This window comes from Protopterus annectens, chromosome 2.part1, assembly GCF_019279795.1.
Source record: "Protopterus annectens isolate FY-2018-M chromosome 2.part1, PAN1.0, whole genome shotgun sequence".
NCBI lineage: Eukaryota > Metazoa > Chordata > Ceratodontiformes > Protopteridae > Protopterus > Protopterus annectens.
In genome coordinates, this window is record NC_056729.1 from 882,094,481 (window position 1) to 882,122,030 (window position 27,550).

A 27,550-nucleotide genomic window follows, 5' to 3' on the forward strand; every position below is an offset into this window, starting at 1 on the left:
GGGCCAATGCCAAAGGCCTTCAGGAACACAGACTCCTCCTGGGAAGGGTTATTGGAGGACCGACCACCCCTTTATTTTCTACGATGTCTCCAAATAAGACATCAGTGGCTGGTGATCTGGGGACCCCTCCCCTTCCATCAAAGTCAGTGTCCTCAGTGACAGATGCTTGAGGAGAGTCTAAGTGCCTCCTTTTGCGCTTCCTCTTCCGAGGAACCTCCTTGGCGAGATGCTCCAGAGAGATATCAGAAGAGATAATTAATTATACTCTGATGGGTAGTCTGGAGACTATTTTGGACTGGCTATCCCAGTAGGAAGGATAACTGAGGCTCAGGACACAGAATCAAATGGGACTGGGGAGACGGAGCCAAAGAGGGTAGAGAACTCTGAACTCCACTACATCAAAAGCAGAAAGCATGGAGAAAAGAAAAATATTAATGGATCCAATAAGGCAAGCTTACAGACCATTGGCTCCATTTGCCCTTTAGGCAAACTACTCAAGGATGGAGTCAGAGCCAAGCTATCTAGCACTGATGTTACAAAGGGAAGAGAGGACTCGGACACCTTCGGAGTCAAATCTAATGCCCAGGAGCCAGTGTTGATGCTACGGCTCCAAGATTCATCTGGCTCCAAGGTATACATTGGAGTTGAAGATGCCAACATCTCTGGATCTGATGCAGACGACTCCAGGACTTTCAGATATGATGGCTCAAACTGTAGGAGTTAATATTGGAGGTGTAGTACTAACAAGGGTCTCTAGAACTGACAGTGTCAGAGCAAGAAGAACTCCCATTTGCATCTGTGTCCTGGGAAACTTCACCATCCTTTCCACATCTGCTTTGGTTAGACTCCTGGAAGATAGAAGAGGCCGTGGATGAGGGTGGAGTGGTGCAGAGGAGAATGTGCCAAAAAGGGTAACTGCAGCTGAGGAAAATGTGCCAAAAAGGGTGACTTCAGCTTAGAGGTGATCAGCTTTGATGTTAATTGAAGGGAATGGATCCGAGATGATTTGTTAGATCTAGGTCTCAGATCCTTAGCAGTCAGATCAAACTTTTTAGCTTGTTTTCGAGGAGTATCTGAGGATGCAGTCAAAGCAGGAGCCGTTGTTGGATCAGCCGATCTCTAAGATTCTTTTGCATGAGAATCTCCTTTTTTCTCTAACTTTGTAGGAGTTTGAGCCATAGATGCAGTTTTAGAGAGCAGCAAGCCCCTAAGAATTAACTTATGTTTGTAGTCAATTAAGGCACAAGAATTAAATCCCTTACAAATGTCACAGTTGGAATCCAGATGAGACGGTCCTAAACAGTACACGTACTTTGACTATGTGTCTGATTTCAGAATTTTCTGGCCACAACCCACACATTTTTTAAACCATGAAGGTTTATCAGACATTGTAAAAGTAGATACAAAGGGTAATAAAAGAAATACATTAGAAAAACTTTTTTTTAAATAAAGAGAAAAAAAATTACCAAAAATGTAAATGTGAGAAGGAGCATTAAAAAGTACTATAAAGGGACAGGATACCAGTGATATATAAGAGTACAAGGGAAGTTATATTTTAAAGGGAGGAAAAGAGTGTAGAATATAAGAGTTGTATAAAAAACATAGCTAACTTACAAAAAAAGTCTAAAGGCTCACTCTCCAGTTTCAAAATCTACATCTGAATGCTATGGCAACAAATGAGATCTTAGGTATATAAGGTGACTACAGCATTGTGAGTAAAGGGAAGAGCTCGAGAGTTTCAGTGTTCTACAATCTGGAAGAAAAGGCCAAGTTGGATCACAGGATTGGATTTGAACCCAAACAGTTGAAAAATGAATGAAAATAACATCAGATCATACCTTAAAAAAAAAACAGTGGGGAAAAAACAAATAAGCAGATCTAACCTATATTACAACCTGAGTTAAGTATACTTTGTTCTGCACTTGCAGTGTTACAGACAGTATTGCATTTTATTTATCTGTTTGTTTCATTGAATATTGTGGTCTCACTGTCTCTCTGCAGTTAGCTTGCTACAAGTGTAGCAAACTGGTTTCATTGGGGGTTATTGTTGTTTCACTTCTTTGATATTCGGTGTTTAACTCTTAGCCTAGATGGTTTCTCTGTGCTTACAAGTGTTAGTCACATATTGGTGTATTTATTTCTGCTCAATATCTGAGCTGTTTGGCTGGCTGCTATCTACCTACAATCAACTGTATTACAAGCTGAGTTAAGTATGCCTTGTTCTGCACTTGCAGTGTTAGAAATAGTATTGCATTTTATTTATCTGTTTATTTGTTTCATTGAATATTGTGGTCTCTGTCTCTCTGCAGTTAGTTTTCCTCCTCCCTCCCTGTTCTTGTTGTGGTATTAATCTTGGTGGCTTTGGAACTGATCTCCCCTCCTGTAAATTTGTGCTTGAACACTCCTCCTGGGCCCATCTCATTTGCTAACTCAGCTGAGTACAGTGAGATCATATTTTCATTTCAGACACTCCTACCAGTCCCATCTCTTCAGCTCTATCCACTGTGTACAGAGAGAGCATTTGGGAAGGACAACCCATGTAGTCTCTTAATTGTGCTCTATTCCACACCTCTCCACTAAAAAAATTATACTTTATTCAGCTGCTCTTACTGTAACTGTCTTCTACTTTCTTTACTACCTTAGTTTGCTGTTCTGTGTGCTCTTAAGTGTTCAAGAGCTCTTATTCTGCACTTATTACTGCTGGTTAGTAGCCTTATTAAACTTTGTCTGCTATTCTGCACTTATTACTGCTTGTTAGTAGCCTTATTAAATTTATCTGCTATTCTAATCGTTAGTTTTAGTACTTGTGCTTCAGGCCAGTTATTTTACATTTAGAGTTTTTGTGGACAAACCCTCATCAAACCCTGCTCTCCTTAAGTCCACCAAGTATTCAGAGCGCTATGTCTGGACAATTCCCATCAGTTTCCCCTGCCAGTCTGGTCAACATGGGCATACTGAGACAGTGTAGAAACTGCCTCATGTTCACAGACAGTCCCCTTCTCCCAGCACATAATTCTTCCACTTGCGAGAGATGCTGGAATCCATGCTCTCTCACACCACAGTCAGTACTCCTGACAAAGACGAGATTGCCAGTACAAGCACCACACCACCCACATCACACAGCCACACACCCCACCTATGCAGGGGTCCTTAACAAATCTTACCTAAACAACAGAGACCCCGAAACACACACTCAAACATTCCACACACAATGCCAATCACATCGCACAAAGTAGTCAACACACCAGTGTCTCACAAACACAGCCCAGTAGGCATAACAATAAACCAACGCAGCCCATAGGGCATAACAATAACCCAAACATACTAGTCATTGGTGACTCAATAGTGACACACACTGATGTCCACCTCACTAGGCTCAACAAGAAGGTCACGGTCAGCTGTATGTCGGGCGCTAGAATTCACCACATCACGTACGCACTTAAGTCTCTCCACAACAGGTACAAATAAGACTCTTTCATTGTCCATGTTGGTGTGAATGACTTGAGATGTACCTTCTTGGACTATATAAAGAGAGACTTGACTGAGCTCTCAGAATATGTGCTCCAGGCAGGTGTGACACTAGCCCTGAGCAGCATCCTGCCTTCACCAAGAATGATGCCACAATACCAACAAAAAATGATTGACTTCAACAACTGGCTTAGTTTCTGATGTCTTTTCAGGGAGATCCAGTATTTGTCTGCCTGAGATGACATGGTTGACAGGCCTCATTGCTTTGCCAGAGATGGCTTCCACATGTCACCCCTGGGGTTCCGGATCTTAGCCAAGGCTCTTGCCTCCCCCATTGTGCCTTTTTTAGGCTATGTCCCAAAGACAAGTCTTCCAACATGAAAAATCTGTCAAAAAGCAAACTGAAGGTCATGCTGCTCAATGCTAGGAGCCTTAATCTGAAATGCACTCACTGGAGACACTCATCACACTGGAAGATGCCGATGTCCGTGCAGTCACGGAAACTTGGTTCAGGGCTGCAGAGAGCACCCCTGCCTTTCCAGGCTATAATTCATTCCACATTTTCCGACCCCAAAATCAGGTTGGAAAAACCAAGGGTGGTGGAGTCTATATCTTCATTAAAGACAGGCACACCTCCAACTGGTATATCAGCATGATGCACTGGAATTACTCCAGGTGCAACTGACAGTTGGCAAGACACCCATCCAAGTTATAGCCAGCTATAGACCCCCCCTCCATGTCTTAGGACACCCACTCCTACCCTGGACCTATTCGACTCCATCAAGGTACTCCCTAACACCCTGATCCTTGGTGACTTCAACTACCTCACCATAGACTGGGTGAACTATTCCTGCGCTAATGCACTCATCCAACGATTCTTTGTCTTCATCATCTCTAATGCACTAGACCAGCTGGTCTCATCCCCCACAAGGGGAGATAACATACTCAACTTGGTTCTCACCAACATGGGTGACCACTGCAACAAACGCACAGTATGTTCTTCCCTGGTGAGATCAGATCATCAGTCTGTCTCATTCTAAGTTTCTATCCCACCCAACCCCTCCCCAGCCGTAACCAGGCTAAAAAACCTCTCAAAAGCAGACTACACCCTCCTAATGGAGGGTATCAGCAGCTTCACACCACCGCCCTCCCCAAAGGATGCAGACAACTATGCTGAACAGTACACCAGTGCAGTGCACAAGCACCTGTACAACTGCATAGACTCAGCCATACCAAACAGAAATAAAACCTGCTCCTCAAGGAAACACAAACCTGTTTGGTGGACATCCTCTATCAACAGTTTTTACAACAAAAGGAAGACACTGTTGTCCAAGGGTAAAAAGGAACAAATTCCAAATCGGAAAATCTCCCTCCACTGCCTCAACAAGCAAATTAAATCACTACTGAAAAACTCCAAAGCCAATTATGAGTTGAACCTAGCCTCTGAAACAAAAGGAAAGCACAAGTCATTCTTCAGTTACATTAGGAACCTCCATGGCAAAGCCCAAGTTTGTTCCAAATTAGTACTTAATGGCACCACTTACACTGATCCTGCTGACTTAGCCAACCTACTAGCGGACAGATTTGGCACAAACTTCACCCCCTTATCACATCCCCAAAGGCCCAGTCGACATCCCCAATACTTGCCCCACACCTCACATCTCCTTAGATCAAATCTTAAAGGCCCTATCCAAGGCAAAGAACACAGCTAGCATGGGACCTGATTATATCCCAGGCTTCACTAGCTTCCTCACTGAGCACCTTATTCAACCACAGCCAAAGTACAGGCTTCATTCCAGCAGAGTGGAGAACTGCCATTGTCATCCCCCTTGCACAAAGGTGGTGCCACTACTGACAAGGGAAACTATCGCCCCATTAGCTTGATAAGTCTGATCTGTAAAGCCATGGAGCGTATTATTATGGATCTCATAAACAAGGACATAGGCAATCTCCAAACACTCGACCCCACCCAATTCAGATTAGTCAGGGGTAGATCTCGCCTGTTGAACCTAGCTGACTTCTTTGAGACTGTCACCAAGACCTGGATGAGGGAAAGTCAGTACATACAACTTACCTTGACCTGGCCAAGGCCTTTGACACAAATCCCCACTCAGTCATCACTGAAAAGCTAACACAGCTTGGTGTTAATCCCTATCTCATCAGATGGGTGGTCAACTGGCTCACAGATAGGACCCACATAGGTGCCACCACCTCCGCCAGCAGACCTGTCACTAGTGGTGTTCCGCAGGGATCTGTCCTGGGACACCTACTGTTTGGCATCTACCTCTCAGATGTCCAGGCAAAGACCAAGCGCCTGTGGCTCACCAAGTTTGCTGATGACTAAGTTGGGTGCAGTCAATGACTCCCAAAATGACATTAACATACTGCAAGAGGGTCTCACAGCTAGAAATAAGTGGTGCTAAAGTTATGGCTTGAAGTTAAACACAAAAAAAGTATTATCATACCATTTGGCAAAAACACGATCCGTACTGATTACCACATCAATGGCAACCCCTAAGCACACAACCCGTGGTATGAGACCCAAGTAGTTTGACAACAATCTCACATTTGACCATCATGTGTCAACAATGGTCAGAAAAGCCTTTTACTTGGTTCATCTCATAAGTAAAGGGATTGCATCCAGAAAAAAGGAGGTTATTACCTCTCTGTACTCCTCTCATTAGACCTATAATTGACTATAATGCCCAGTTTGGTATGTAGCTCTGCAAACACCTGCACCAACTGGAAAGGCCACAGAAATATCTCACAAAGAGAATCCATGGCTTCCAACACCTGTTTTATGTGGACAGGCTCAAATCACTATCACTTTATTCGGTATAAACAGATTGCTCAGAGATGTTCTGTGTCACCTACAAGGCAATATCTGACCCTGCCCTACTAGAGATGCTCCATATACATAAGGCTAACTCCTTGTGCATTACCCACTCATTAGGCCTAAATCTAATATGCAACATCAACAAAACCTGCAGGAGAGACATGTTAGTCTCCCAGAGGCTGCCCCATCTCTGGAATAGACTTCCCATACATGTCAAACAGAGTACCTCACTGACTCTCTTCAAGAGCAACCTTGATGAGTGGATGGAAAACCACAAATTTGTCCCAGGGGTTCCACCTTTGTCCGTTACTGACAGGGATGACAGGTGCTGACTGAGGTTTCTTTTTGGGGCTAAACTCTTGGTCAGGCTTGTAAGAGCCCCAGGGCCATTAGCCTAGTAACCTTCTATGATCCTATGAATAAAAACAGTACTCTCTACAAACAAGGGAGTTTTTAAGGAGGAACAGATGAGACCAATTTAAAAATGTTAAGAGAAAAGATAAGAACAAATGGGCTGAAAAGGATCAATGGTTTTGTTGGATGCCCATGCAGAAAAATGGCAAGTCTTTTGAGGGGAACACCTCTGAGAAGAAGAAATAATGGCAAGTACTCTCTCAGAAAAGGCATGACTACTAACTATTAACAGAACTTGAAAGGCCATGCCATCAGCTTTATGGCATTTATAGCAGAAAAAAACATAGAATTTATTTTTGACTTGCCTGAAAGGTGAGAAAACACCATCTTTAACGGTTACATATGAAGTGGTTTGTTTAGCAAAAGAGTTCTCAGTGGGGCATCAATTTAGTGCACCAGAAAGGGCTACAAAAATGGCTTTAAGAAGTCTGGCTCCCTGGATAAATCTCAACTTCAAAGAAAATGAGGTAAAAGTGTAATGGAGTTCAGCTAGTCAAGTGTGAGTTTGGATATCATGGGCATGTCACTCCCCTCCTCTGTGAATGAATCAGTGAAAAGTATTTAAGACACTTGGCATTTGCTGGAGATGCACAGCTTGCACACTGGTTTGTCCCAGGGCCAGAAAATTGTTCTTGCCGCTGAAGAACTCAGAAATCAGAGAGACATCAACAGGCAAAGTCTAAGTTTGCCTGACAGAAAACTAGACTCTCCTGGGATGTGGTTTGCTAACAAAAAAACAGCAGTGTACACTGATGGCCCAATGCCACACACTAACGGTCTCCCTAAACAGAATGAAGGAACACTTTTCCACGACATGTTAACATATCAGACAAAAACCCTCTTGTTTGACTGCCTACTGAAATAGATACTTTTAAAAAGCTAACAATGACAAAATAAAGTACAGTATTCACTGTTGCAGTCCTAACAAATGGGTTATCCGGACCTCGGTAGCCCTCAATCAGCCAGAATACCAGAGATATCTGTATATGATGTCAGCTGCCATTGGTTGTAAAAGACGCCAGGACGTCAGATAGAAAAGGAGGCAGCAGACGCCACTTCCTCAGTTTTTCTTGCCTTAACAATCGGGAGCCCCCCCCCAAAAAAAAAAAAAATTAAACCAAAATAAATATACCCTGGATAAATAAAATAAAATCCAGCCTGTGCCTTAGGAAACAAGAGCAGAAAAACAAAAAGGGGGAAGGAAGGGGGGAAACCAGGACTGCAACAGTGAATACACTCGAACATCTACACTTATGGTAAGTGTACACAACTGTACTATGTTCATCATGTTTCACTGTTGCAGTCCTAACAAATGGGTTGATTCCCAAAGTCCAGAGAAAAGGGAGGAGGAATAACAACTGTATTAAGGATTAGAGAGAATGCCCTGCAAAACAGCAGTGGCAAAACCTGATCTGGATTTAGAAAACAAAGGCAAATTATAATGCGTTGTGAAAGTGTGTACAGAAGTCCATGTGGCCGCTTCCAAAATGTCCTTAGTAGGAACACCCCCTTAAAAAAGCTACAGAAGTGGAAGCTGCTCTAGTGGAATGGGTCCTATCCCCTTGTGGAGGAGCCTTGCCATGAAAAGTGCAACAGAAATGTATACATTGTGCAATTCATTTAGAAATGGTCTGTTTAGAAATAGCTTTGCCCTGAGCCCCAGGGGCAAAACTGACCAATAGCTGAAATGAATTACGCAGGTATTTAGTCCTGTCCAGGTAAAACCTGAGCTGTCTGTGCACATCAAGAGAATGCAGGATCCTTTCCCCTCTACTGTGTGGATTAGGAAAAAAGGTAGGAAGGTGTATGGACTGGTTAAGCATCAGACTAGAAACCACCTTAGGTATAAAAGAGGGATTGGTTCTAAGAGAAACTATCTGCATGGAAGATGATAAAAGATTCCACAGCCATCAAAGCTTGCAGCTCAGAAACTCTTCTTGCTGAAGTTATAGCCAAGAGAAAGGCAGTTTTTCAAGATAGAAACTTTAAATCCGCTGTGGCAGCTGGCTCAAAAGGAGGCAGAGTGAGTTTCTCTAGAACAAAATTAAGATCCCAGGCAGGAGTAGGTGCCCTTCTGGGAGGTTTTAAGTTGGTTGCCCCTCTGAGAAACTGTTTCATCAGAGGATGAGAGTAAATGGGTTATTCAAAAGAACAGTGAGCAGAAATAGCTGATGCGTGGATCTTTATAGAGGAAAAAAAGGCCATCATGAAGCAAACCCACCAAGTAATCCAGAATCAGGGGGAAAGGTGGCAGGGAAGAAGATTCCCTTCTAGCCTGCATCCAAAGACAGAATCTTTTCCATTTGTCAGAGTAGGATTTCCTAGTGCTAGGCCTCCTGGCCTCACGAAGTACCTCAACCACCTGTTGGGATAGAGGTGCAGAGAGGGGGTGATTCATGCTATGAGCCAGGCCGCCAAATGCAGAGTCTGAAGATGAAGATGTAGAATTTTTCCTTCTTCCTGAACCAACAGATCTGGTATCAGAGGAAGATGCCAAGGCTGAAACTGGGAGAGACTGCAAAGCAGTGGATACCAGTGCTGCCTGGGCCAGTCTGGGGCTATGACAATGGCCCTTGGTCTTTCATCCCTGATCTTTAACAGTACTTTGGGAAGAAGAGGCAGAAGAGGGAAGGCATAAACTGAAAAGTAGTGTCCATGGGAAGGACAGAGCATCCACTCTCCAAGCCTTGTTGTGATGCTGTCTGGTGCAAAAGGTTGGCAGAAGGTGATTGGTTGGAGATGAAAAGAGATCCACCTGAGGGGTGCCCCAACATTGAATGATGCTGTAGAAGACTGCCTTGTTCAATTGACATTTGTGAGGATCCAGGGTCTGCCTGCTCAACTGGTCTGCCAAGGTGTTGAGACTCCCTGGAAGAAACTGAGCCATGAGATGCAGGCTCAAGGATGGTGCTATGGACCATCGTATCATATTTTGTCTGCACAGAGGGTAAGAGTGAGTCCCTCCCTGCTTGTTGATGTACCACATGACTGTGGTGTGGTCTTGTCCTGATAAGCAGGGTTCCCGGGGAAAGTAAACACTTGAAGGCCAGCAAGGCCTGCTGAACCACTATCAATTCCTTCAGATTTATGTGCAAGTGAATCTGCTGGTTGTTCCAACTTCCCTGTATGCATTTGCCATCCAGATGAGCTCCCCAAGCATAGTCCGATGCGTCTTTGGTAAGAGTTTGGACGGCAGGAGGTGGACGAAAGTTCATGACTTTTTTTTGTAGACAGGCTTTTGCCCACCAAAAGAACTCTGTAGACATGGGATCAGAAGAAGTATCATGTCCAGGTCCTGTATATGTTGACACCAAAGGTTCTTGAGGTACCACTGCAATTTCCTCATATGCAGTCTGGCACATGGAATCATCAGAATACAAGAGACCATGAATCCCAGAACTTGCAGGGAGCTGGGACATGCTTGCCAATTCCTTGAAGTAAATTGAAAGTGTAATTTGTTTCTCATGAATGAGGAATATCATCTGGGCGGCTGTGTTCAGACTCGCTCCCAGGAAAGTAATCTCCTTGGTGGGTACCAGTTTGGATTTCTTTTCTTTTGAGAGTGTAATCTGGGGCAGAGAGAAGATTCCTCACAAACTCCAAATCCTTTAGAAGCTGTTCTTGAGAATTTGCTTGAATGAGGCAATCGTCCAAGTATGGATAAATCTGAATTTTCCTCAGCCTGCAAAAAGCAATGACTGGAGCCAGACATTTTGTGAAAACTCTGGGAGCAGGAGATAAGCCAAAGGGCAGCACACAGAATTGAAAGTGTTGCTTGCCCGCTCTGAAACGAAGGTACTGCCTGCAGCCTTCCCTTATAGGGATGTGCAGATAGGCTTCTTTGAGATCTAAAGTTACCAGCCAGACATCCTTGGCCAACAGTAGAAGCAACTGCTGCAGAGTGAGCATTTTGAACTTTGGTATCACCAAAAAGGTGTTTAGAATGGGACGCCAGGTGCCCTCTTTTTTGGAAATAAGAAAAGTCTGGAGTAGAAGCCCTGGCCTACCTGCTGTGCAGGAACTGACTCTATTGCTCCCAGGTTTAACAGGGAAGAAATTTGCTTTTCTGCTTCTGCCTCTGGTTTGGGAGAATATCTGGGAATCCCTTGTGTGCAGGAAAGGTGTGGAAGAAAAATTAGTGTCCCTGTGACAGTCCTGAGTACCCATTTGTTGTCTGTGATGGTGACCCAAACATTTGCAAAAATGGCCAATCTTCCCCCTTACACAAACTCTGGGCAAGCAGGAACAGGCAGTGGTTGGACAGAGTCATTGAGAATGCTTGGCGTGGGAGTCCTTTGAGGGGTAGCAGCATGCCTCCTTGCAGACCTATAACCTCTAGTCCTGGGACGGCTCTGTCTACTGGGATCACGAAAAGTCCAATTCTTTGAAGGGTAGTTCCTGCTGAAGCAAGGAGGTTGAACTTGAAAGAAAGTCTTTAACCGTTTGCATAGACTTGGCCTTATTCTCCCATCTTTTTCAACACCTCCTCTGCTTTGCTGCCAAAAAGATGTGCAAAGGTACATCTAACAGCTTAGACTTGACAGGCTCTGGAAAGGGCTGTTCCCTGAGCCAAGCAGGTCTTCTAATAACAGATCCAGCAGCTGCTGCCCTGCAAGAAGCTTCTAAAGTGTCAAAACCACAATGTAATGAATGCTTACTGACAAGACTGGCAGAATGCAGCAAACCTTGCATGTCCTTACTCTCTGCCAGGGAAGGCATACCTGCAATCCTTGCCTTAATAGCCTTCAAGGTATGCTGTTGATATTTAATCATATGAAAAAGACAATTGGTAAACCTAATAGCAAGAGTGGCGGAGGTATAAACCTTCTTACCCCACCTATCTAAGGCCCTAGATTCCCTGTCAGAGGGAACAGGATTCCAAGTAACAGTGGCCTTAACCCCTTTAGGTCCATGAAAAATAACCTCTGGGTCAGCAACAGGATTCTTAAAAATAAACTGATGTGAATCAGGAAAGTACAGTTGTGTACACTTACCATAAATGTAGATGTTAGAGTGTATTCACTGTTGCAATCATTACATTTGGGTAATCCTGCTGGCAGGTTGCTTTCAGCCGGCCTGAATTCCAAAGTCTTGGGTCCTGCGTCGGCTGCTGTCACCCCTTCCCTGATGTCAGGTTGTCAGGGGTATAAAAGAAGCAGCCGACGCCATTTTCTTCAGTTTTTCTTTATAAACCATATATATAAACCATAAATACACCAATATAAATTTTACAAGCAAATACACCAATTAAGTTGTATAAATCAGAGAAGGAAAGATAAGAACCATAGAAAAAAGGGAGATGGCAGGTGGGTAACCTGGACTGCAACAGTTCTGAACCATATGATATTGGCCTGCCTTGGTACCAGTGCCTATTTGTAAATGTAATACTGAATGTTTTTTCATGCTTTGATACCGTTTTAACTGTATATTTACTCCTGACGCTGTTTTAAAATGTTTTAAACATCGAGTCATTGCTCCGCCTTTTTAAAAGGACCTTTGTGTATAACGGAGTGTGCGTTTAATGCTTCTAGCTTTTTAGAGGTTTTAGATACTGTTCAACTGTAGAATACTTCAGACGCCGTTTTTAATAGCTTTAAATACAGCGACTTTGACCCGCCTTTTAGTAGAACCTGTGTGCAAAATGGAGCGTCCATATAAGCTTCTGATTCTGCCTAGATGTAGTCTGCAAACGGCAACCTATACATGTGGAATTTAAAAGAAGTGACCCACACTGCTAAAGTTCTCACTTTAAGGCTGTTCAAGGCCATTTAAGGCTAACAAATTGTACAACTGAGTAGCCTAAACACGTGTACTGTTTTACTCCGTACAACTGCCTTTGTCTGAATCCGACTATTACCTAATGTGACTTAATTTAATTCAGTTCTACTAATAATTGTTGATCCTTTTCTGCTTACTGCTCTAGGGATACTGTTATTTACTACTTCAATACAACTTATCTCTCATTTTTCTCTTGTTCTCCAGCTTTCACCCGGATGTACCCCTTGTGATTACGCCTGGGTGGACACCTACACCTAAACTAATATTCTACATTCTCAGCCAATTGCTCTAAGCAATTTCAACAAACCCTGCTGCCTCTACCAAGCTTCTCCTAGAGGAATCCAAGGAAGTATGTGTATTTTGCTGCCTAGCCTTGAAATACCATAGTCTGTAAGCCCTGCCAGGTGTTCAGTTTGCTCCTGCCAGGAAAGCCAGCAGCCTAACCCCTCATTCTCCTATCTCCATTCTTCCCCCTCACCTAGTCCCCTGACTTCTCTTGCTCCCTTCTCCCTTCAGTCCAACCCAGACCTGGGTTAGCCCTGGTGTACTTAGGTGCAATTCTGCATTTGTCCACAAGATGGCACCCTCTCCCCACTAATATCTACTTCTATTCACTTACTCTAACATTCTCTTTAAACTCTAGCTTTTCCTTTTTCTCTCTCTCTTATTTCATTTTAGTCCATTCCAACCCACTAATCCTAGGCCCCCTCCACTTACCTTTCCGCTATTCAGCACTCCACTGATAGGTTTTCGATCCTCTCCTGACCACTTGGTTCTTCCTGCTCCATTCGCCCTTCGGGCTCACTCCGCTCCCCTACCCTGCCCCCAAATCCCACCCACCCACAGCACCTCTACCTTTATCCCCCCCATAACCACACCCCCCAACATTACAAACCAATCATCCTCCAATAACCTGGAAACTCTCACTCCTATTTTCCCACCAACATTAATTTCATTTACCTCTCATAGGCTTATCACCTAACCAATTATAATCATTCACCATCCCAACTCCCACTCCCATACCACATCCCCCCAGTCCTTCACAATTCTCACACTTTCACCTCTATTTGTCTACTAATAGCTCTTTACATACAATTCTCTCCCACCTCCACATATAATTCAACTACTACTTAATAACTACTGTTAGCTCCTTTTCATCATGCCTTTAAACCCCCCATTTTTCTCCTTGTTACTAACTCTACTCCTTACCTTAACCTATCTCTACTACCTCACATAACCCAGTTATTCCCACCACTCCCAAACCTTCCATATAACTAACCATCTTACCTCCTCACTGCCACACTCAAACATCCCAATTTCCCCCATCTTTGCCCTATAAAAAACCTTATTACCACTCAGAAACACTCTACACACATAATATTGTCTAAATCCTACAAAAGCACAATAGAGCCTAATCTACTCTCTATACTGTCCAATTACTACTTCAACCCAATTCTATATTCCATTACCAATCTATTATCTGGCGATATCCATCCCAACCCAGACCCCTCCTCCTCAACAACCAAAGATAAGTCCATACTATTCACCGCCTTAAACTCTCAAAGTATAGTTAACAAAATCCCAAACCTCCATGCCTGGCTAACACTATATAAACCAGACATCTTATCCATCTCAGAAACATGGTTAAAACCCCATATAAAAGACTCTGAAATACTCCCACCAAACTATTCTATCATCAGAAGAGACAGGTCTCACAAAAAAGGTGGAGGAGTAGCTCTCCTCTACTCAACCTCCTTGTCAGTTACCCCCTATAACAAACCTACTCCTCAATTTAATAACGCTGAACTACTCATAACACTACTTCAAGTTAACAAACACAAATACATATGTATAGCTTCACTCTACATCCCCCAGGGGATAATATTGCCACACTCAAAGACATCCTCTCCTGGCTTACCAACAACGTTAGCTATGAAACAGTAATCTTAGGTGACATGAATATTAATTGGGAATCCATTCAGTCTCCCAGAAACCCAATTAACATCAACCTACATAATTTTTCCCAACTAATCTCCTCTATAACACACCCATCAAAAAATCTCTCCAGTGGCAGTATTCTGGACTGGATTTTAGTCTCTCATCCCCACTATTTCTCAGGCAGTGGAACTCTTCCCAGTCACCTTGCTGACCACATACTCATCTTCACTCGCTGTCTCCCCTTACTCCTACATCGCACCCACAACTATATTACAATCCGTAATCAAAAAAACTTTAACTCGTCAACCTTTAATAACTCCCTAAAAACTATAAACTGGAATGGTCTAAAAACACTACCCTTAGATAACGCTGTTGGCCATTTCAATACTACATCCTTAAAACTACTAAACTTCCATGCTCCTCAAAGAACAAAGAATAAAAACTAAAACTGCCCCTTGGCTTACCAAAAATACACTAGCAACAATGCGGCTAAGAGATAAAGTCTGGACAAAGTACCAGAAAAATAAGACCCCCCCCCTCATCCATAATGAATATAAAACACTTAGAAACAGAGCAAAAAAGCTTATCTCTGATCGACAAAATTACTACGCCATACTCCAAAACAATAACAAAACAAATCCTCAAAAATTCTGGAAAGGCATCTCTACTCTACTTAATCCTAGTAAACCAGTCACTCCCACCCCAGACTCTAATACCCCAGATATAGACTTAGCCACATAATTCAACTCCTTTTTCATTGAATCTATTTCCAAATTAACATCTTCATTCTCTAACAATACACTCTCCAACTCATTTCCATCCTCCCCCACCAACACTTCACCCAGCACAACTACCACTCCCCCACTCATATCTACTAACTCTCTTCCGTCCATCCCCTCTCCTACTCTCACTTGCTCCTCATCTTCTTCACCCCCTAACATCCCCTCTCCACACTCCCCTCCATTCTAATTAAAACCTATACCCACTTCTACCATTCAAAAACTCCTTCAGAAACTAAAACCATGCACCAGTGCTCCTGATGACATCCCTTCCTACTTTCTTAGCATAGCTGCTGATGCAATTGCCTACCCCATTAGCATACTAATCAACCGCTCGATACAAGAAAGCACAGTTCCCCTAATCTGGAAAAAGGCCTTCATCATACCTTTACATAAAGGTGGCAATAATAACAATGTTACTAACTTCCGCCCCATCGCTACCCTCTCCCCCATCTCTAAACTCCTTGAAAAGTGTATCCACCTTCAACTGCTACCATATCTCCTAGATAATCACCTACTATCTCCCACACAACATGGATTCAGACCTAATCACAGCACTATGACAGCACTCCTCTCTTTCCTTGAAACTGTAAATAAAGCCCGGGACTCTGGCCTTATTGTATCTACCCTTCTACTCGACCTCTCTAAAGCCTTTGATACTATATCACATAGCCTGCTTCTAACCAAACTCTCAAAACTTAACCTATCTCCCTCATTATTGAACTGGTTCTCCAGCTACTTATCCAATAGATATCAAGCAGTAAAATGGAAAAAGGCAACCTCCTCATTTCTTAACACCCCAGAGTACCCCAAGGCTCCATATTAGGTCCCCTCCTCTTCAACATATTTATAAATGATTTCCACAATGCTATTCCTCTCTCCAACAGCATCCAAACCATTATCTGCACTGCCACTACTATCCCTACACTCCTAAAGCTAACCCAGGATGCTTTTTCAACTACTGAGCAATGGATGAAAACAAATCACCTAGCACTCAATGCCTCTAAAACCAAATTAATGATATTCACCCCCTCTAAAGTCAACTCTTTCAATATAAACACATTCTCTATTAACAGTCAAAATAACATTCCGCTGGAACTGGTGACAGAGACCAAAAGTCCAAATTGATAACCAACTAAACTTCAACTCCCATCTACAACTAAACATCAAAAAAACCCATCAAAAACTAGGAATGCTCTATCGACAAAATCACTACCTTACAACTGCCACTAAAGTCACTCTTTCTACTTCCTTTCTTATCCCCTCCCTTCTCTATGGAGCTCCACTTCTAACTAATCTACAAACCTCCCTGAAAACACAACTTTCCCCTGCTACAATAAAATCACCAAGTTTGCTACCAGCCAAAAGTCCTCTACCCACCACTGTTCCTCTCTCCAACAATTAAAATGGCTGGAACTACCCAATCATCTCACCTATACTCAACTATCCCTCGCACATAAGCTTATTTTCAACCCCCCCTCTGTCCCTCCCGGTCTTCTGTCTTTAAAATACACATACCTAATAGAATATTAAGGTCTAACAACCAAAATCTATTAGAAGTGTATAAACCAGCCCGTCCCCCAGGCAAAACTCTTCTATCGTATTGCCTAGCAGACCTCTGGAACTCCCTACCTCCATCTACCCGTACCACCTCTAACCATTTTATTTTCAAAAAATCTCTTCATTCACATCTACTATCCCAGTGGGAATGCTCTTGCTCCCACCCCACATAACTAACACTGCATATTTCCATTTCCTCCTCCTCCTGCTTACACCCTTGATTTCATTTCACTCTATCATTTCTCTTAATTCTTATTATGGTATCTGCAAGAATACTCTACACTCTACCTCTTAATTGCAGGACTCTCAATAAGTAATGACCTCTTATTTTTAATTTTGTAAAATCCTTTTAATCTGTATCTGATATAAGTTTTAACTCTTGTTGAATTAATTGCAATTGTTTGTTTATTAACTGTATCTGTCTACTTGAATTATTTACAGTGTTTAATCATGTCTAATAACCTTCTGTAACCTCATTTGTCTGGAGCTTTTCTCCCCAGGACTCTATTGAAAATGGGTTCATCTTGGCCCAATGGACTATCTTGGTAAACCAACTGCAAATAAATAAATAAATAAATAAATAAAACAGTGAATACACTCGAACATCTACATTTATGGTAAGTGTACACAACTGTACTATATTCTTCATGTTTCACTGTTGCAGTCATTACATTTGGGTAAAGTCCCAAAGCTATGGTTGGGAGGCTGGAGCTAGACAGCAGTAGGAGCAGCTATGAGGCCCTGCAGAAAGTACAGTTTTGTACCTACCATAAATGTAGATGTTCGAGGATTCCATTGCTGCAGTCCTTACTATTGGGGTATAGTCCGCGTCCAGTCGGCCCGAATACCAGAGTATAAGGCTGACGTCGGTCAGGGCGCATTAGACTGACGTCAGTACGTCAGGGTACTAATGCGCATGACCGACGTCATATCCTCAGTCTTTTCTTGCCCCAGATGTCAGAAGACCCTAAAAAGACAAGTCCCAAAATACCTGCACCAAAAACATGTACAATATATACAAGAATATATACAAAAATATAAGCATGTAAACTCACCTACACAACCACCCCTAAACACAGAGGGAAGGAGGGAGGGTATTGGACTGCAGCAATGGAATCCTCGAACATCTACATTTATGGTAGGTACAAAACTGTACTATGTTCTTCGTTTTCCATTGCTGCAGTCCTTACTATTGGGTAGAATCCCAAAGCAGAGGTAAGGGAGGCTGGCAAATCATAAAGAAGTAGGAGCTGACAACATACCTTGCAAAACAGCTGTGGCAAAACCAGCCCTAGACTTAGAGTAGATAGGAAGGTGATAATGCTTAGAGAAAGTATGCACTGAACTCCAAGTAGCTGCTTCCAAAATATCCTTAGTTGCCACCCCTTAGAAATGCTGTTGAAGTGGCAGTAGCCCTAGTGGAATGAGGCCTAATCCCAGCTGGAATCTCCTTGCCATGATGGGAATAACAAAATGCAATGCAAAAGCCAATCCACCTAGAAATAGTTTGTTTTGACACAGGCTTGCCCTGTGAACTCAAAGCAAAAGAAACAAACAACTGCTGAGACTGCCTAAAATCCTTAGTCCTGCTTAAATAATAACGCAATTGCCTGTGTACATCTAAAGTGTGCAAAATCTTTTCCCCTTTATTTTGAGGGTCTGCATAAAACGTAGGCAAATGAATAGTTTGGTTTAAAGCCACACTAGAAACCACCTTAGGCATAAAGGAAGGATTAGTACGTAATGATACCCTATCCTTATGGACAATCAAAAAGGGCTCTACTGCCATAAGGGCCTGCAACTCAGACACCCTTCTTGCAGAAGTAATAGCCAACAGAAAAGCAGTCTTCCATGACAAGTATTTCAATTCAGCAGTAGCTGCAGGCTCAGAAGGTTGTAGAGTAAGTTTTTCCAACACAAAATTGAGATCCCAAGCAGGAGTAGGAGCTCTACGTGGGGTCTTATATTCTTTGCCCCTCTAAGAAACTGCTTGAACAAAGGATGCGAAAACAAAGGTGGGTCACAATCATAGTGAGCTGAAATTGCTGCAGCATGAATCTTAATGGAAGAGAAGGACAAACCTTTGTCCAATAACTCAGTAAGATATTGAAGAGCCACACTCAAATTAGGCTCAGAAATCTCCAAATTCTTTGCTGTACTCCAAAATAAAAATCTCTTCCATTTTTCTGCATACACTCTCCTTGTACTAGGTCTTCTAGCTTCCATAATCACATTTAAAACTTGTTGAGGAAGTTGAGACCTGCTGTGTTTCAACACAGAATATGCCAGGCTGTTAGATGAAGAGAGTGAAGCTTGACATTGAGCAGATGACCGTCCTGAGATAACAGATGAGGAATCAGAGGTAAAGGCCATGGAGGCTTCTTTACCAGACTCCGTAGTAGTGGGTACCAGTGTTGCCGAGGCCAATCTGGAGCTATCAAAATCATCCTTGGCCTGTCTTGTCTGACCTTTAATAGTACCTTTGGAAGAAGAGGCAGAGGTGGAAAGGCATACACATGAAGGTTTTTCCAACTGAAAGACAGAGCATCCACTTTCCAAGCTGTGTGATGAAACCCCTTTGTGCAATACTTTGGCAGCTGGTGGTTTAGTGGAGAAGCGAACAGATCTATGTCTGGAGTTCCCCATGACACTGTCAATTTCTGAAATACATGAAGATCCAGTTTCCACTCGTGGGGATCCATGATTTGTCTGCTTAACACATCTGCTAAGGAGTTCTGTGCTCCTGGCAGAAACCTTGCCTGAAGAGTTAGTTGCAAGCTTAGCGCAGTCTCCCATAAAATCATTGCTTGCCTGCATAGAGGATAAGAATGTGTTCCCCTTGCTTGTTGATGTACCACATGACAGTTGTGTTGTCTGTTAGAATCAACACCTGCCCTGGAAGAAGTAACTCCTTGAAAGCCATTAATGCAAACTGGACTGCTAACATCTCCTTCATGTTGATATGTAGATGCTGTAGTCTGGCAGGCCACTTGTCTTGTATTCACTTTCCATTTAGATGAGCTCCTCAAGCAATGTCCGAGGCATCTGTCGTTAAAATCTGACTTGCCTCTGGCCGGGTCACAGAGAGTCCCTTGTTTAGGTGACATTCCTGAGCCCACCACAAGAATTCTTTTGAAGGCAAGGTATTATTTGAATGACAGTGTCCAAATCCTGGCAGTGCTGTGTCCATACAGTTTTGAGATACCTTTGTAGCTTCCTCATATGCAGTTTGGCATTGGGAAGCACCAGAATACAAGATGCCATGAACCCTAATGCTTGAAGGACTGTCCTTGCAGTCAGCACGGACTGATGAGATAGTTGATGGAAGTAAAGTGACAGACTCTTTTGTTTGTCCGGGGTTAAAAAGGCCATCTGGGCTGCTGTATTCAGTCTCACACCCAGAAAGCACATGTCTTGAGAGGGTACTAGACTGGACTTTATTTCGTTCACAGAATACCCTAGGCATCTTAGCACTGCTATAACATATTCCAGATGCTGTAGAAGGTCTTCCTTTTCTTGAGCCAGAATCAGGCAGTCGTCCAAGTAAGGATAGATTTGAATTCCTTGAAGCCTGAAGTAAGCTATCACTGGAGCCAGAACCTTTGTGAATACTCTGGCAGTAGATAAGCCAAAGGGCAATGCAGAGAACTGATAATGAGAATTTCCAGCTCGAAACCGCAGATACTTCCTGCAACTTAGCCTTATAGGCACATGAAGGTAAGCTTCCTTGAGATCTAAAGTTACCATCCAGTGATCTTTGCCCAGCAGAGGTAAAAGCTGTTGTAACGTCAACATCTTGAACTTGGGAATGTCCAGAAAAGTGTTGAGGAGAGATAAATCCAAAATTGGTCTCCACGTGTTCCCCTTCTTTGGTACTAGGAACAGGCGAGAATAAAATCCTAGGCCCCTTTCTGATACAGGGACTGGCTGAATGGCCCCCATCTGGAGTAACTGAGAAACTTGCTTGTGAGCCTCCTTTCTTTGTGGAGGAGGAACGTCTGGCATGCCTTTGAAAGGGGCATTGTATGGAAATAAAATCTGTAACCGTGGTGAATGATATCCAACACCCATTTGTCTTGAGTAATTAAATCCCAATTTTCTTTGAAAAGAGACAGTCTTCCTCCCAAAGGAGCTGCCAGACGAGAATCTACTGGCAGCTGAAAAGACAGGTCATTGGGTCTGTTTACGAAAGGACTGACCCTGCCCTCACCAGAAGTCTGAGCAGGTGAACTCCTGTTCTAGGCCTAAAAGAACCTTGAGCCCTGCCCCTACCACGTCTAGACCTACCCCTAGACTGGGAATCATAAGCAGGATATGTCCACCCCTTAGCAGGCCAATTTCTACTAAACTTCGGTGGCTGCACCTGCAAAATATCTTTAACAGTTTGCATAGACTTAGCTTTGTCCTCCATTTTCTTTAAAACTGCTTCCACAGGCGATCCAAACAACACATCAGACTGTAAAGGAGCATCCAAAATCCTTGTCTTAACATGCTCAGCTAAATTCTGATCCTTCAACCAGGCATGCCTGCGAAGAACAGAACTAGTAGCAGCCACCCTCGAGGAGGCCTGTACAGCATCAAAACCACATTGCAAAGAATGCTTACCCACTTGCTCAGACACATGAACCAAGTCCAGCAACTCTTTACACTCAATACCTTCCGCCAAAGCATCCACCTTAGATTTTAATTGTGAAAGGAGATAATTCTGATATTTTAGCATGTGAAACTGACAATTCAACGCTCTCATGGCTAGAGTGGAAGAAGTATACACTTTCTTTCCCCACCTATCCAAGGCCCTTGCCTCTTTATCAGTGGGAACCGGATTTTTAACCACAGAAGCCTTAACACCTTTAGGCCCTTGAGAAATAGTTTCTGGGTCCGCCCTAGGACTCTTAAACAAATACTTATGAGCTTCGGGCACCCTATAATACCTATCAGGCTTAACAGGAGCAGGAGGCAAAGAGTCAGGATTCAGGGAAGCCTCTGCAAAACCATCTTCCACCACATTCAACACAGGAGGAATAGCTAAGGGCCTATGCTGGGGTAAAAACAAGAATTCCCTAAGCCTTTTCCTGGCCTTCCCATTTAAAGTGCTCCCTCATGGAATGCAGAGTCTCTGAAAATGAGAAATCCTCAGGAGGAGAAGCTGTAGGAGTGGAATCATCCACATCAGAATCAGAATAAGTAGGATACTCCTGCAAGTCTTCCGCAGAAGACTCTGAAGCCTCTGAACACTGTTCAAAACTATCAAACTCCGGTTCCACCCTAGGCCTCATATCAGGCGGGGGCATAGAACCTCTAATCATAGTAATCAAATCTTCTGCCATTTTAAGCATATGTTTCTTAGGTACAGAACCCGAAATGCTAGGAGAAGCCCCCACTGAAGCTGAACTAGGCCTACCTCTCAAAGAAGTTTTGGCAACAGAAGGAGAGGCTCTAACTACCTTGGGAAGAGAGGGAAGAACAGTTACCTGAGAAGCCCCTCAGCCTGGCCTACCTCCTGAGAAGGCACATCCTGTAACAGTAAAGTTTCTGCCTGAGACTCCATGGAAACTCCTGGCAAAACCTCTGGCTCCACTGAGCCTTCTAAAGAACCGACGTCCGGGACTGCCGGTTCATCAACCCTAGGCTTCACTGTTTTGTCCTTGCGCTTCTTGGAAGCGGCGCCGAGCATCCGACGGCATTTTATAATTGCAACGCTTCCCAAACACTAACCTGGCACAGTCTAACCTCCTCTTAATAGTGCTTGTTAAACCTAGCACAAGAGCGGCAACCAACAACGTCGTGCTCAGGCCCTAAACAAGGTATACACAAGGTATGGTAATCCCTATGAGGTATCTGTTTCCCACAAAAAATACAGTTATTCACTTTTTCTGACATCCGGTAAAATACTGAGGCAAGAAAAAACCAAAATGTTCCCAACGGGTACTTAGCCAACTCTGTTTCGGTCTGAAACTCCGGTTTCGGAAATATTTCAGAACGCCAACCTGCACTCGCAAAACTGCTTCTGCATCGGACCCTGCGGCAAAAAAGACTGAGGATATGACGTCGGTCATGCGCATTAGTACCCTGACGTACTGACGTCAGTCTAATGCGCCCTGACAGACGTCAGCCTTATACTCTGGTATTCGGGCCGACTGGACGCGGACTATACCCCAATAGTAAGGACTGCAGCAATGGAAAACGAAGAACATCTGCAGTGGCAAAGCCTGCCCTGGATTTAGAGTAGAGTGTCAGATGATAATGCTTTGTAAAGGTGTGCACTGAACTCCAAGTAGCTGCCTCTAAAATGTCCCTGGTTGGTTGGTACTCTGAGAAAGGCTCAAAGGTGGTAGCCTCCCTTACTGAACCCTCCTGCAGCCTATGCCACTACTGCCTCTTAAAAGTGAATCTAAACCTTGTACAACCAAAAATGAATTCTCTCTCCCAGATAATAGCCACACTAGACACCCTTGGCTTAAACACTGCTATGAAAAGTAATCTTAGGTGCAGAATAATTGGGAATCCTTCAGTCTCCCAGAAACCCAATTAACATCAACCTTTTTTTTTTTTTTTTTTTTTTTTTTTTTTTTTTTTTTTTTTTTTTTTTTTTTTTTTTTTTTTTTTTTTTTTTTTTTTTTTTTTTTTTTTTTTTTTTTTTTTTTTTTTTTTTTTTTTTTTTTTTTTTTTTTTTTTTTTTTTTTTTTTTTTTTTTTTTTTTTTTTTTTTTTTTTTTTTTTTTTTTTTTTTTTTTTTTTCTAATTAAAACCTATACCCACTTCTACCATTCAAAACTCCTTCAGAAACTAAAACCATGCACCAGTGCTCCTGATGACATCCCTTCCTACTTTCTTAGCATAGCTGCTGATGCAATTGCCTACCCCATTAGCATACTAATCAACCGATACAAGAAAGCACAGTTCCCTAATCTGGAAAAGGCCTTCATCATACCTTTACATAAAGGTGGCTAATAACAATGTTACTAACTTCCCCATCGTCCCTCCCACATCTCTAAACTCCTTGAAAAGTGTATCCACCTTCAACTGCTACCATATCTCCTAGATAATCACCTACTATCTCCACACAACATGGATTCAGACCTAATCACAGCACTATGACAGTACTCCTCACTTTCCTTGCAACTGTAAATAAATCCCGTGACTCTGGCCTTATTGTATCTACCCTTCTACTCGACCTCTCTAAAGCCTTTGATACTATATCACATAGCCTGCTTCTAACCAAACTCTCAAAACTTAACCTATCTCCCTCATTATTGAACTGGTTCTCCAGCTACTTATCCAATAGATATCAAGCAGTAAAATGGAAAAAGGCAACCTCCTCATTTCTTAACACCCCAACCAGAGTACCCCAAGGCTCCATATTAGGTCCCCTCCTCTTCAACATATTTATAAATGATTTCCACAATGCTATTCCTCTCTCCAACAGCATCCAATATGCAGATGATTCTACCATTATCTGCACTGCCACTACTATCCCTACACTCCAAAAGCTAACCCAGGATGCTTTTTCAACTACTGAGCAATGGATGAAAACAAATCACCTAGCACTCAATGCCTCTAAAACCAAATTAATGATATTCACCCCCTCTAAAGTCAACTCTTTCAATATAAACACATTCTCTATTAAGAGTCAAAATAACATTCCGCTGGAACTGGTGACAGAGACCAAAAGTCCAAATTGATAACCAACTAAAATTCAACTCCCATCTACAACTAAACATCAAAAAAACCCATCAAAAACTAGGAATGCTCTATCGACAAAATCACTACCTTACAACTGCCACTAAAGTCACTCTTTCTACTTCCTTTCTTATCCCCTCCCTTCTCTATGGAGCTCCACTTCTAACTAATCTACAAACCTCCCGGAAAACACAACTTTCCCCTGCTACAATAAAATCGCCAAGTTTGCTACCAGCCAAAAGTCCTCTACCCACCACTGCCTTCTCTCCAACAATTAAAATGGCTGGAACTACCCAATCATCTCACCTATACTAACCATCCCCATAGCGTTGGCTTTTCAACTCCCCCCTCTGTCCCTCCCCGGCCTTCGTCTTTAAATATTATACCTAATAGAATACATGGTCTAACAACTGCACCATTAGAAGTGTATAACCAGCCTGTCCCCCAGGCAAACTCTTCTTCTATCGTATTGCCTGAAGCAGACCCTGAACTCCCTACCTCCATCTACCCGCACTCACCTCTAACCATTTTATTTTCAAAATTCTCATTCACATCTACTATCCCAGTGGGAATGCCTTTTGCCCCACCCCACATAACTAACACTGCATATTTCATTTCCTCCTCCCAAGGTTACACCCTTGATTTCATTTCATCATCATTTCTCTAATTTATTATGGTACTGCAAGAATACTCTACACTTCACTCTTTAATTGCAGGACTTAATACAATGACCCTTTATTTAATTTTGTAAAAACTTTTTAATCTGTATCTATAAGTTTTAACTCTTGTTGAAATTAATTGCACTTGTTTGTTTATTAACTGTATCTGTTCACTTGAATTATTTACAGGTTTAATCATGTTCAACCTTCAACCTCATTTGTCTGGAGCTTTTCTCCCAGGACCCCATTGAAATGGAATTATCTTGGCCCAATGGATCATCTTGGTAACCCAACTGCAAATAAATAAATAATAATAAATAGCAATACACTCGAACATCTACATTTATGGTAAGTGTACACAACTGTACTATATTCTTCATGTTTTCACTGTTGCAGTCATTAAGACGGGTAAAGTCCCAAAGCTATGGTTGGGAGGCTGGAGCTAGACAGCAGTAGGAGCAGCTATGAGGCCCTGCAGAAAGTACAGTTTTGCACCCACCATAAATGTAGATGTCGAGGATTCCATTGCTGCAGTCCTTACTATTGGGGTATAGTCCGCCCAGTCGGCCCTCAATACCAGAGAGAGTATTGACATCAGGGCATTAGACTGACGTCAGTACGCCAGGGTACTCAATGCGCATGACCGACGCTATATCTCGAAGTCTTTTCTGCCCCAGATGTCAGAAGACCCTAAAAGACAAGCCCCAAAAATACCTGCACCAAAACATGTACAATATACAAGAATATATACAAAAATATAAGCATGTAAACTCACCCACACAACCACCCCTAAACACAGAGGGGAAGGAGGAGGGAGAATTGATTGTAGCATGGAATCCTCGTAACATCTACATTTATGGTAGGTACAAACTGTACTATGTTCTCTGCTCTTCCATTGCTGCAGTCCTTACTATTGGGTAGAATCCCCCAAAGCAGGGAGGCTGGCAAATCATAGAAGTAGGAGCTGACAACATACCTTGCAAACAGCTGTGGCAAAACCAGCCCTAGACTTAGAGTAGATAGGAAGGTGATAATGCTTAGAGAAAGTATGCACTGTCCCAAGTAGTCAAGCCCCAAAATGTCTCAGCTGCCACCCCTTAGAATGCTGCTGAAGTGGCAGTAGCCCTAGTGGAATGAGGCCCAATCCCAGCTGGAATCTCTCATGATGGAATAACAAATGCAATGCAAAAAGCTAATCCACCTAGGAAATAGTTTGTTTTGGACACAGGCTTGCCCTCAGAACTCAAAGTAAAAGAAACAACAATCAAGGTTGAGACTGTCAAATCCAATAGGGTCCTGCTTAAATAATAATGCAATTGCCTGTGTACACTGGGCAGTAAAATCTTTTCCCTTTATTTTGAGGGTCTGTATAAAACGAGGCAAATGAAGGTACCAGTTTGGTTTGAAGCCACACTAGAAACCACTCAGGCATAAAGGAAGGATTTAGTACAATGATACCCTATCCTTATGGAAAATCAAAAGGGCTCTACTGCTAAGGGCTTGCAACTCGACACACCCTTCTTGTGTATATAGCCAACAGAAAAGCAGTCTTCCAAGACAAGTATTTAATTCAGCAGTAGCTGCAGGCTCAGAAGGTTGTAGAGCAAGTTTTTCCAACATGTGTGAAATTATGATCCCAAGTTATGCAGGAGATCACGGGGGTCTTATGTATTCTTGGCCCTCTAAGAAACTGCTTGAACAAAGGATGCGAAACAAAGGTGGGTCACAATCATAGTGCTGAAAATTGCCAGAAAATATCCATCAGAAGAGAAGACAAACCTTGTCCAATAACTCAGTAAGATGCTGAAGAGCCACACCAAATTAGGCCTGTAAAACCCACCTCTTTGCTGTACTCCAAAATAAAAATCTCTTCCATTTTTCTGCACACCTCCTTGTACTAGGTCTTCTAGCTTCATAACTTATTTAAAACTTGTTGAGGGAAGTTGAGACCCACAAATGTTTCAACACAGAACATGCCGCATATAGCTGTTAGGATGAAGAGAGTGAAGCTTGATAATTGAGTGAATGACCGCCCCCTTCTGAGATAACAGATGAGGAATCTTAGAGGTAAAGGCCATGAGAAACTTCTTTGCAGACTCCGTGGCTAGGGGTATGAAGTGTTGCGAGCCAATGACCTGGAGCTATCAAAATCATCCTTCCAGGCCGTGAAGCTTGTCTGACCTTTAATATGCACCCTTTGGAAGAAGAGGCAGAGGTGGAGAAGCTTATACACATGAAGGTTTTTCCAACTGAGAAAGACAGAGCATCCACTTTCCAAGCTGTGTGATGAAACCCCCTTTGTGTGCAATACTTGCAGCGGCTGGTTGGTTTGAGTGAGAAGCTTAACAGATCTATGTCTGGAGTTCCCTATGACACTGTCAATTTCTCGAAAATACATGAAGAGATCCAGTTTCCACTCGTGGGGATCCATGATTTGTC

General features: G+C 42.8%; 1 protein-coding gene across 1 annotated transcript in view; it reads right to left on the reverse strand.

Annotated features, from left to right (window-relative positions):
- AGA (aspartylglucosaminidase) overlaps positions 1–27,550 on the reverse strand; it is a 293,146-nt gene that overhangs the window by 191,876 nt on the left and 73,720 nt on the right. The window contains exon 6 of the mRNA XM_044062526.1: positions 3,712–3,724. Within this exon, the coding sequence (XP_043918461.1) occupies positions 3,712–3,724 (13 nt within the window). The remainder of the gene's footprint in view (positions 1–3,711; positions 3,725–27,550) is intronic.